Source organism: Phoenix dactylifera, chromosome 9, assembly GCF_009389715.1.
Source record: "Phoenix dactylifera cultivar Barhee BC4 chromosome 9, palm_55x_up_171113_PBpolish2nd_filt_p, whole genome shotgun sequence".
In the NCBI taxonomy this organism is placed as follows: Eukaryota; Viridiplantae; Streptophyta; class Magnoliopsida; order Arecales; family Arecaceae; genus Phoenix; species Phoenix dactylifera.
The window spans coordinates 11,285,822-11,298,376 of record NC_052400.1 but is presented as its reverse complement, the minus strand read 5'-3'; the positions used below and the strand labels follow the sequence as shown (position 1 = coordinate 11,298,376).

Below are 12,555 nucleotides of genomic sequence, written 5' to 3'. Positions count from 1 at the left end.
CACTGCGCTTGCCAAAGGTTCGTGCATTCCTAGCCAGTCAGATCTGGTAGGACGTGCAAATCACTCAAGCCGCCTCCTCGCGAAGCAATGGGGACTCTGAACATCGGCGCATGGCCTGTAAGAACTGGTCCCTTCAGCCCCGAATCTCCTGCGGGATCTCTGCCAGTCGCCAAGTTGCCTTAGCCCATGAGTACTGAACAAGGCCTGGTCCATCGTCTCGTCCACACCACAGTCCCCACATACCGAGGGAATCCTTAGTCCTCGTCCACTAAGTATTGCTATTGTCGGAAGACGGTCCCAGACTACCTTCCAGAGGAACAGTGCTACCCTCGGGTGGAGTCCCAAGCGCCAGATCCAAGCACAGTCTGGTTCAGGTTCATTCTACCGTTGGAGAATGCGAAAGAGGTTGCCCACCCTGATGCTGGTCCTGGTAGAGGTGCTCCAGACCTGCACGTCCGAACCTGTACACTCAGGTAACGGGAGGGAATAGACCCTCTCAGTCAGATGCCCCCCAAAAAACTAGACTAGCCTAGACTCATCCCAAGCAGCCCCCAGGGCCAAGGAGATTACTGACCCGCATGCCCTCCGCCGCCTCGACACTAGCCAAAGTTAGCCAATGCTGCAAGAGGAGGGCATCTACCCACGAGTCCTCAGCCACATCAATACTGCGCCTATCACCTATTAGTTGTCTGGTGTGCATCAACGCAGTAGGTAGGTACCTCCTTCACTTTGTCAGTTTTACTTGACACCCTTCAAATTTAAAAATTCTCAAAATAATGATTATATCTCCCATTGTGGGTTATCCTATTATTCCTTAATTATATTATCATTTTAAATTTTGCATTTTTATAAAATAACTATAGAACCATTTTGTGTCACCATATGAAACATGGAAAATAAAATTAGATGATAGAACTTTCTATAATCTATTGTTTATAATAATATTCAAATTTTGTATTTCCTTATGTTGACCACAAAAACATTTAGAGTCACTATATAAAATATAGAAAAATAAGTTCAATGACAAATTTTTATAAATTATTAATTGTAGTAAGATTCAAATTCATATTTCAGTGCAATGATAATATAGTTATGTTGGGTCACCATACGGAACATAGGAAATAAAATTTAATGATAAGCCTCTCTATTTTTTGTTAGCTATTTCGAAATATTATAATTTTTATTTGCATATAGTGATTACAAAGTAGTTATACAGCCATTATACGAGATATGGAAGATGAAATTTAATGAATAGGTCATCTATTGTTATCCCAAGCAAATAGCCAAATGCTACTAATAGAAAATAAATGCCACTAATCAAAGAATAAATGCCATGAAATATTGATATAAAACAATATTTATAATGCAAAGTTCCATCATGCAAATTTTTGTGTTTCATTTGTGTTCATTATATCTCCCATTATGCGAGTAACAGTCGTCAATTGCATCATTAATTTTTAGCCGTATTTTTTGCAATAAAATGTTAACATTTACAAGTGGTATTATTAGCCACTATAATGAGGTGCAACAAGCAAATGATTATGCTCTCCGATTATTTTTATTTAGAAACAAAATATATATCCCGATATGAATATTTTAAATTTTTAAAGCATAGTTTCAATTCATCAAATGATGAAAAAGGTAAAATAATGTCCACATTTTTGTTATATCAAGTATGTTGCCTATGCTTCTAATATTAAATCCCAACTCTAGCAGCTAGAAAATAATCAAACTCAGGCTTTGAACACAATATAAAACAAAGTTCGGAAAGGTGCATGTTCAAAATTAAAAATTTAAATTCTACCTAGATAATACACAAATTAACTAGCTAGGATGAAAACCAACAACCAATGTTATCCATGCATATGCACTGCACTTGTTATATTTTATCAAAATAAGCCATAATGTTAACCAAGTTAATATAACGAAAGCTAATCAGACCCATCACGATGTAAAAACGTTTAAAACGTAAAACTAATTCTCGCTCCTTCGAGTCCCCGAATTTTGCGTCTCCAAACTCCCAGCCGGCACCGTGGCACACGTGCGACAGTACACCCTGGCCTTTTTCGCACGTGTACCTCACGTGCGCACGCAACTCTACGGCCAGTCCTCCAACATCCGAGTGAGAATCCGAAGGCGTTTGGAATCCTTCTCCATTCTTCTCTCTCTCTCTCTCTCTACGGAAAACACCCCCTTCCCCTTTTCTCTCCTCCGAGCTCCCTCCGACTCCCTCCCCGATCCGAAACCCTAACCCTAGCTTACAAAACCTTTGCCTTTCGAACGATCGAGGCTATAAAGGCCCGCCTCTTTCTCCTTCTCTGCGACGCCGTATTCCTGATTCCAAGGAGGAGGAGAAGAGAAGCGAAGCCAAGCGGAGAAGTCGGCCATGGCGAGGAAGTCCAGCAGCAGCTGCGCCATCTGCGAGAATTCCAACCTCGCCTCCATCTGTGTTGCCTGCGTCAATTACAGGTAACCCGATTCCTCGATCGTTTGGGTTTGACCGGATTATGTAGAGAAAAATCGCCGATTCTTTTTGTATATTTAATGAAAAGTGGGTCTTTGGATCAAGAGATCTCAATAATTGATTCCCCCTTATCCATATATGAAGGTTAAGTGATTACTACAATTCGTTGAAATCGTTGAGGAGCACCAGGGATTCTCTTTATTTGAGATTGGATGAAAAGCTGGTGGAAAAGGTTAGTTTGCATGCCTACCATCAATGAGATTTGTTATTTCGTTATTTTGGGCATAATTTATTGGTTTTCAATTATCATCATGTATTCTACCTGGTTTGCAATTAAATCGAATTTCATCGTGTTAGGTGCTGTCCAACTGGTTGCCATAGAATAGGATATCTTCTGGTTTGCATTGAGCATTGTAATGTTCACGGTTGGTTAACTATTTAATTTTCTGTAGATTAGCATTTTTTATTGATAATGGTACTCAATTAAGTGAAAGAAGATGAATAAGAAATCAGATATCCAGACAAGTTACATGAGCTTGATTTGAAATAGAGTATCCAAGAAAGCCACTGGAACAAGATACTAGTTAGAAAGTGACTTTTTAGTGAGCCCCATAAGTTACGAGCCATTCTGGTGCTTCCCATTTGATCATCACCCAACCATAGCAACAAGTAACAAGCATCCATGAACTATTATGAACTATTTGGAGTTGGTTTTGGATGAGTCGTTTATCTACTCCCGTATTGCTACATTTGTCCAGATTTGTCATGAAGGACTCATAATATTACTTCAGTTTGTCAAATTTAATGATATCATATTGAGCAAAACATAGTCCTTGATATTAATTACCTATGAGTTTTATCTGTTGCATTTTACATTGTTTTGTAGACAATTTTATATCATTTCTGCATTACCTAGAATATTAACTTTTAAATACATCAATCATTTTTTCCTTATAGTTCTCTATTCATTTTGAAATTTGTTTCATATAAATCCCATTCTTACATTTCTTCTTCTATGCTTAACCTGCATGCATTTTCCCTGTGTAAAATTTTTAAATTTGCCAGAAGATCAATTATAGGTTGCTTAAAAAAATTCTCCATTGGCTGTTGACACATGATAATATGCATTACACATTTTAGACAATATGGTAGTACATCAAGCAAGAGGATGAAATTTTAAAATGCATGATTGACTATGAAGCCTCTTAGTGGTATTAGAATTTATGTGGAGACAGATGTGGTCCTTTGGCTTTTCTTTTATGAAAAATTTTGGAATTCTTTTTTATTGTTTTTCTGTTTTCTTTTTCTTCATTAGTTTTATTGTTGATTTTTATTGCGGGCAGAGGAAAGCAGATGATCAATTTAATTGGAGATTAAGCCAAAATGAGAAACTCAAGAAGTTGAGGGAGCGACTAAATCACCTGAAGAAACAACTCTCACAAGGTTGGCCGCTTCAGATGTAATGCATGTGCAAGATCAGGCATCATATAGCGTGACATTATCATTTTCTAAATATATGTTGACAATTCTTATTCTTTTCCAGAGAAGGCTAAGGTTGAGGAACAATCAAATGATCTAAACTTAAGATATGGGTTGTTAGATTCAGCTTTTGCAATGGTAGTACAATTTCTCATTTGCTGTGGTTTTGTCATAATTTAATTTTGCTATTGTAAATATACTGTATTTTGCACATGCATGCCAATATTTTGTTAACTATTCATTATTTTCATGCTTTCAGTTACAAAAGAACCATGTGGAGTTGTTGGAGAAGTTCTACACCAATCTCATCTACACCCAGAATTTGGGCCATGTAATTTTTCTTTTTCAGCAATAATTTTTAGATACCTAGTATAGTTCATAGCAATCTAGGTGCATGTTTCAATTATGTATTCTGAGTTTTGTTTCTTTTTCAAATTATTCTTTTTTGTTTAAGTTATTTGGTTAACTGATATTGAGGCTTATTTTGTTTTCATGGTTTTATGATATTATGAGCTTAATTGGGTTATACAGGCCTTTGTTATGTAACTTAATAATCTGCTTTGGAATCATATCTAAGCAAAAAATCATATTGCACTTGGCTTCTCTCTAGGGGCATTATGATCCTTGGGCACTCCCAAGGGGACAACATAATCTTGTTTAACAATGGCTTCTATCCATGTTCTTGGATCTGTTCCTCTTCCTCTTCTTATTGTTTACCTAATCTTATTCAAAACTACTTGGATAGCACCTAGAAGATGAAAATTAGGACAAAAGAATGCATTGAAGTTTATTAATGTTTTAACATTTGTTTTGGAGGCTAAAAGCAAAATGGTTGGATTATTCTATCTGGTTCTTCAAATGCCTCCTACAGTTAAAAGGATCTGATGCGTATGACTGGTCAAGTAGCTGGATGTGTCCATTCAGCTTGTTCCTTGGGAAGTTCTAGGAGTTTCTTAAGAACATTGCAGCCCCATGCAGTATGCCCTAATGTAATGTCTCTAATAAGCAACTACTTCACCATCATATGAACAAAATCCTGACTAAACAGTTCAGAATTTCTTAGCAACTCTCACCATCTTATATAACCAGAAAAGAATCAACCACAAATATGATTGTATCAATTCCTGGAAGAATGATTGGATGTCCTTCATCTAGATAAGATATGCTGTTGCTCAGAAATCAAAATAGCGAATGAGCTGATAGGATTATGGCAAATTGTCAATGTCAACTTGTAGATGACGGATCACTAGCAGATGACCTAATTGGAGGAATGGACAATAAGCTAGATGTTCCATTCAGTTTGGCCATGAGAAGTGGCAGAGTGGTTAATTTATTAGCTGAACTGTCATCATGCAGGCCTTAGAATAGGGGTGCATTCCCTTAATGCAAGAGAAAATTTTTTTTTGCAATTCTTTTTTTTTTCTCTGCCTGGTTTCTTCTTTCTCTATTGTTTTTCTCCTTAAAATATTTTGACCTTCGTTCTCTTTCATTCAGTGATTGTCATGCTATTGTGTTTATTGCAGATGGCTATCACCTCTGAACGTCTTCACAAACAGTCAATAGTTATAAAGCAGATATGCAAACTGTTCCCAGTGCGTCGAGTAAGTGCCATCTATATCTTTGATGCAATTTCTTGGCTTTACACATACCATGCATATGGGGTTCATTAGCTAATCCTGTTAAGAATCATTGTGAAAAGAGATCCAGAAACCCAATCCAACTACTTGTGCAAGATCTGCCGGTCATGTGTATGCTAGTTGTAGCATGATGTTTTAAATTACAGAATTAATATGTCTCATCTAAAGAATCCATGGCTGAAGTAGTCCTTGCTAGTTTTATCATATTGCATAATGCTATCTTTTTGCAGACAAGTTATGCATTGCATATGAACTTTGATTTTCATAGATGAAGCAAAAGGTGACATGGTATCAGGTGTAAACAACCTAAAGACGTGCAGAAATTAAGATCAGCAGCATTAGCCTGCAAAAAGATCAGAACAATGCATCTATTTTCACCAGGACACAACTCCACGATGTCTGGTTACATCTTTTGGACAAACATAAGCTGCCAAAGTTACTTTTTTGGTGTTGAAAGACTGCCCTGACAGTCCTAAACAAGTGCAATCAGATTAAAGCATATTATGTGTCACATGGATGCCAAAATGGATGATGCTTAAACCCTTTGCAAATAAGTCTTTGCTAGCTGAAGTTGTTTTCCAGCCTTTGCTGCATGTATTTGTTTAACTGCCGCATCATGATCTTGATGTGTAAATCCAGCAGGGAACTTTCATTCTATTCCATTAAACACATCACCAGTTCTATTACAGCTTGAGGAAGTTGTCATTCAAGAAGAGTTCTATGATAATTATGAGGATAATCAAGTTTCTAATGTTGCTTCTAAAGAATTGTTTACAGGCACAGATTCGTTTGATGGGAATCTTCCAACACACAATTGTCTTCAATTGATTTGACATGCATAATCTGTTCCAGCAGCGAGTCAAGAAGATTGCCCGTCATATGTTGTTCAAATCTGGAAGAGGGTTATAGAAATACTATGGGGTATCCAGCACCAGTAAACAATCAATCAGAGGATTAATCAGTGTAGTTTTGTCTTTGTTGTAATATAACTCGAGATGAGTTCTTGCTTAGTAGAAACGAATGATAAATATGGTGAATGATGGATATCCAAAATCTTGTCACGACGAAGGGTAGAAAGACGTGATTTCTTAAGACTTAATTTTAGTAGTCAATTTTCTGCAGTTTTTGTTTTTTTAAGTTATTTGTAGGTTATTCTGAAGCAAGGGCTAAGTTTATTACTTATTATTTAACATCATGATAGGTCTAATTTTTGGTCATGGCACTATTCCTGCAGTATTGTTCATGCTATAGTATCTATAATAGTAACCACATGTTATGAGGATATTTTAGCATGGGGGTGCAACTTGGGTTGAGTTCAACCCAAATCCACTTTCCCAACCTGTTCATTGGTAGTATTAGGTTGAGGCTTGGGCACAAATATCCCAACCCGGCCTCATGTAGGGTGGTGTCAGGGTTGATATTCAACCCAACTTGATCCTGACCCAGCCAACCCAAGCTAACCCAACCCAATATATAAATAAATAAATAATCCATATTTTAAATTTCATATAATTATTTATATATTTTTATTGTCATACCTTTCATCTTGTTAAATTACGTAAGTGTACCAATAAAATTGATAAATGGTTGGGGCCTCGATCCAACAAATATTAGTCTAACAAAACCATCCCAAACTTTTTAGAATTCCTAGTCAATTGGATCTAACCTAATTAACATCGCACAACTCATCTTGACCCCGATTAGCCTGACCCAATGTGAATTTTTTGCTTAAAATGGGGTTGGGTTGGATTGGCTTAGAGAAATCCCAATCTGAGCCTAGGTTTGTCTGGGTTTGGGTTGGAGGATATTGAGGTGGTGTTGGTTTGTCAAGATGCCCAAGTTTCGGCCTTATTTTAGGGAGGCAAAAAATCCTATTAGGGTTTATTTTGCTATAACTTGGGGTCTTAATGTTTTATATAACAGAGTTGGATGATTGATTAATGAAGAAAGGGATGATCCTTTGGTTCTCTCTTGTGGTGTGATTCCACAATAGAGGTGTGAAAATACCAACCCTAGGTGTGATTCCTAGGTCCTGGAGTGAGTCTAGTGTCAACCTTCGCCCTTTTAGCCTTTTTTCTTTCTCTTCTTTTCGTTTTTTTTCTACTTGTAATCTACCTTTCTTCAAAAACACCATTTTATTTCCCACAGATCTTTCATATCACATGCATCTCAGATTTTTTTTCCTGGAAATTCCTGCAAGCATTTGATTTCAATTGATTGCATAAACCCTTAAAATCCAATTTAAACACTAGAATCCTAAACTGTAGATTAGATTGTACTCAAGAACATTACTCTTTTAGTTCAGTTTATTGAAAACTTAGGTCTTAACCTGAAATTCCAGCAACAGGTATATCGCTATCCTAAACCCTAACAAGGCCTTTTCCCTTGTTTGTCCTACATCAGGAGATGCATGTAAAATTTGATGAGCCTTGTCATTTTCTGTCGCGTAACTTCTTTAGTAAAAGTTTGTTTGATCCATTAAGATTTTTATTAAATAATTTGGATGATGTTCTTGGATAGTTTCAGATAATGCTTTTGTAGTTGATTTCCCAGGTCAATCTAGATGGTGAAAGAAAGGATGGGTCCAGTGGTCCATATGATCAAATATGCAATGCACGCTTACCTAGAGGACTTGATCCGCATTCCGTTTCATCTGAAGAGCTTGCAGCCTCTCTGGGGTGAATTCTTCTTACTGTTAGAACTCAACTATTTTTGGGTGCCTCAATTTTTGGGCTTGCTAATTTCCCAGACAATGACACAGTTAGATCTACAAAGTGTCTATACATTTGAGAAAATTTGTCTGTATGAGATTCATGATACTGGATATTTAAATTGAGATTTACTATTTCGTTTCTTTTTTTTTTGTTCTCTCTGTGTTTGAGATTCACTTCTTTTAAAGAATGGTATGTCGTAGAACAAGTGCTGATGCATCATTCAGATTTTTTAATACAATTAACTGTAAAATTCTTGTCTCTGGTTGTATGACAGGTACATGGTCCAACTTTTAAATCTTGTTGTCCCAAACTTGGCTGCTCCAGCCCTTCATAATTGTGGTTTTGCGGTAAGCTATGATGGATAAGTTGCATAAGAATACCATAAGCAATACTAGAGCTTTTATTTCATAAACTAGGCATCAATACCTTAATAATCATTCACATGCTTGTATGAATTCTATCAGAAAACAAACTTTCCATCTACATATGTATGTATGATTTACAAATGCATGCACACATGTTGATGCATATGTATACAGATATATCAGATAAATGGCAGAAATCTATGCTTATTATACCTGTGTTATTTATCCCACAAGAGCATTGCATCTTACTTGGGGAATGCAATCATTTGGTTACCTCAGTATTGCTCTATGTTTCCACCATGTGCTTTCATGCCAGCTTCTTCTTTTCCTAGTGTTTTGTTCTGATATTTTCACTCTTGTTGTTGCCTTTTTACTTCAGGGATCTTGTTCACGCATATGGCAGAGAGATTCATATTGGGATGCACGTCCGTCTTCACAAAGGTGCTATATTGGGAAAGGATTTTTTTTCTTTTCAAAAAGAAATTAAAAATCATGGTTTACATTGCATGATGATTATAGGCCTCTTGTGCAGCAAGGAGTATCCACTTTTTATTCCAAGACAGAACTTCTGCTCCTCTGGTGATGAAAATTCATGGTCTGACAGAAGCTCCAGCAATTTTGGTGTTGCTTCCGTGGAGTCAGAAGGGAGGCCTTACTTAGATACTTATAGAAGTAGCAGCTTTAATTATTCTTCTGCTTCTCCACATTCTGTCGAAACTCACAAGGACCTGCAGAAAGGCATATCGCTACTCAAAAAAAGTGTGGCATGCATTACAGCTTATTGCTACAATTCCTTATGCTTGGATGTACCTTCTGAAACTTCCACTTTTGAAGCATTTGCAAAATTGTTAGCCACTTTATCTTCTTCAAAGGAACTTCGATCCTTTTTCTCGTTGAAGATGGCATGCTCAAGGTACAACTTTAGTCATGTTTTTCTAGATGAATATTTGCACTTATTGTTTCCAGATTATCATTTTAGTTTTCAGTCAACTGTTATACCTATTCTAGTCAGTATAGCTTTTCATTACTCAGTTGAAGTATGTAAACTTGCTATTTTAATTATAAGTCCCTGATTTGTTGATTCTTTTGGAACTCATTGATAAATCTGTGTTGCCATTGCTTTATGATATGGCACATTGACAAATATTTTTCTTGGGAGTGGTCAGATAGTTGGATTAATAGTTCAGAGGCATGTATAGTATATTGTGTGCTTAATTATAAGAAGGATGTAGGTTGCTCTAAAAAAGATGTACTTGTGAAAGGTTATATCAAAAATTCAACTGAAAATAGGGGGCAATAAAATCAGGTCCTGCTTCTAATAGATTCACTCTTTAGCAAATCTTGAAATTTCAATAGTATATTGATCAAACTATCTTATCCTCATTTATGCTGCTTCCATAATTAACAACTTGAACATTAATCTATTATAAGATGTTTTTATGAGAAAGAAGTTAGAAGTGAAAGGTTAACCCTTCACAAGAACATCTTTAGCAAATCTTGAAATTTCAATAGTATTTTGATTGAACCATCTTGTCCTCATTTATGCTGTTACCGTAATTAACAACTTGAACATTAATCTATTATAAGATGTTTTCATGAGAAAGAAGTAAGAAGTGAAAGGTGATGGTTTCTTACTAAAAAATGCTAAGCTAACATCAACCCTCACAAACAACTATGAAAAATCAGGGTTATTGCCTGTTTAGAGGGAGGACTAGTGTGCCTGGGCGGTGGGTACCCCTGTAAGCAAAAGTGTAGGTGTTGAACCCTGATTTTTTATGGTGGTTTGTGAGTGTTGATGTTAGTTCAGCATTGCCTCTTTTTTTTTTAAAGTGATAGCATGGATGCAAATACTGGATTTTGGGCCTTATTGTCCAGTGCTTGTAAAGGAGCTGGACTCCACAAAAGTGAAGCCTCTACATGGTGGAAGTGTGGGAGTCCCCACCCCCGAATTCAACCCCCCACCTTTTCTTCTCTCTCTCTCTCTTTCTCTCTCTACCCCCCTTTGAAAGTCCCATGCATGTCACGTGCCAATACTCGTGCATGTCGTGTCTGTGCATTCAGATGATATCGGAAGGTTTTGCAGTCATTGTGGACAATTCCATACTTGCTGCAGTTAGCATATTTCCCTGAAGGGAAAAAAAAAGAATCTATATATCTATATGCATTCATGCATGCATGCAAAGAAAACTGAATGCTTCGTCTGACATGACTACTCTCATCATGTAGTTGACAAGACAGTGAGCATGCAAGAGGAGCCTAAGAAATCACATGTAAAAGAATCGGAACAACTACTGTAACAGTTAAAAATTATGATTAGTTCATCCGGGCATAATTTCTTATTCATATTCATAATTTTCAGGAATCAATGCTGCATTTAGTGATGATGTTTCTCCTTTCTGATTTACAGATCTGATAAGCAAGCTCAGCAGCTGAACAGATCAGTATGGAATGTAAATGCAGGGGTTTCATCAAGTAGTTTAGTGGAGAGTACACACACAGCAATAATGGTGAGCCGTAGCTGGATATCTTATCTTTTATTTTTCCCCTTTCATGTCTTCACTGTCTCATGTTTAATGAATTTAATGTGTCAATCAGCCAAATGCTCGTGATAACCACCTATCAAACTCTGCTGCTAGTTTTCTTTACTCGGCTGAGATGACTGAGTTAGGAAGGTCTGAAAGCCTTGTGGAAGGTTGGGATATAGTGGAGCACCCTCCCCTTCCGCCTCCACCATCACAGGTTGAAGATATTGAACACTGGACGCGGGCCATGTTCATAGATGCTAAAAAGAAATAGCAAGGCACCAGCTGCTCTTTCACAATACCACTGCTGCTATGTAACTTTGATGTCCATAACTGATCTCTATCCAGTTTTTCTGGCTCCAGAAGACTTTCCCTTGGTGGTTTTATAGCACAGAATGTATAGCTCCTGATTTTATCCAACAAATTATTTTTTAGCTGGGAAGAGGGCTCATTTCTTGTTGTTCAGTGATTAGGGTAATGGCAATTAACTTCCATTATGCTAACTGGGCCATGTAAACACAAAGTCTTAAGATGATGTGGATAATTGCTCTGTAGGACAATTCCTTGGTACATCTACCATTTTTTGCATTCAGTGCTCCACCGGCACATTGATAAAATAGGGAATTTAGCAACTTTTGTGGCTGGTAAAATGCCCATACCATTCAAGGAGGGCTCTTTTGACATCAGAATCTGGTATTGTTGGGTAACGTGGTAAGAGGTAAGGTGTCTTAATTTGTTGGTATGTGAAACAATCAGCAAGCCTCTAGCTGCCCAAGAGAAGGAGAATTTACACCCACAGCGACTATTTCTTCATGCAGAACCTCTCATCCAAGACAGTTTCCTATGTGGATCGGCTCTCTTTTTTAATGCTGGAATGGCCATGTGATCAACTGCTGCCCTAGACGATGAGCTTCGATACAATGGTAAGGTTGATGCAGTGTGATCTGGACTAAATATGGAAATAGCTTTTTTGGATCCTGTATCCTAGGATAAAATTATATACCAGCCTTTTTTCCAGATTTTGCAATGTCGAGAGCCTTATGCCTCAAACCGCCCTTTTTAATCAACAGCTGCACTCCAATGAAATTTGGCCTTAAAAATGTCATGGGAACGAAAGTTTTAGGTTCTTCGCTAGCCTGGGTAGAGCTCTTAACACAACCACCTCGCAAAGGACTAGTAGTTATGCTGTAGTAGCAACGATCCTTCGTCGTGGACACCACCGACGCATATTGATAAGGCAGGAAATAGGCTCGGGCTGGGTTGATGGCTTCGTCCGAAGGAATTTAGACTATAGACTAGCTTTGGGCTCATTTGTTTTTTTGGCTGGGCTCGAGTATGTCATCGGTCTGGCCTGAGTCTGAGTTCGAACAAGGC

The 12,555-nt window shown here is 37.4% G+C and overlaps 1 protein-coding gene across 2 annotated transcripts; it reads left to right on the top strand.

The window, feature by feature from the left end:
• The first annotated feature begins 2,156 nt into the window (after window positions 1-2,156).
• On the top strand, window positions 2,157-11,800 carry LOC103700765. 2 transcript variants are annotated; one of them, XM_008782636.4, is made up of 12 exons: window positions 2,157-2,469; window positions 2,609-2,696; window positions 3,808-3,907; window positions 4,008-4,081; window positions 4,203-4,274; window positions 5,467-5,544; window positions 8,122-8,258; window positions 8,569-8,641; window positions 9,039-9,100; window positions 9,192-9,572; window positions 11,067-11,166; window positions 11,255-11,800. In XM_008782636.4, exons 1-12 carry the CDS (start codon window positions 2,387-2,389, stop codon window positions 11,453-11,455), a joined length of 1,449 nt encoding a protein of 482 aa, XP_008780858.2. In that variant the 5' UTR covers window positions 2,157-2,386; the 3' UTR covers window positions 11,456-11,800. The 2 variants fall into 2 exon arrangements, with proteins under 2 accessions (XP_008780858.2, XP_008780862.2); XM_008782640.4 differs by having other exon boundaries at window positions 2,158-2,469; window positions 8,134-8,258.
• Window positions 11,801-12,555: the final 755 nt, after the last annotated feature.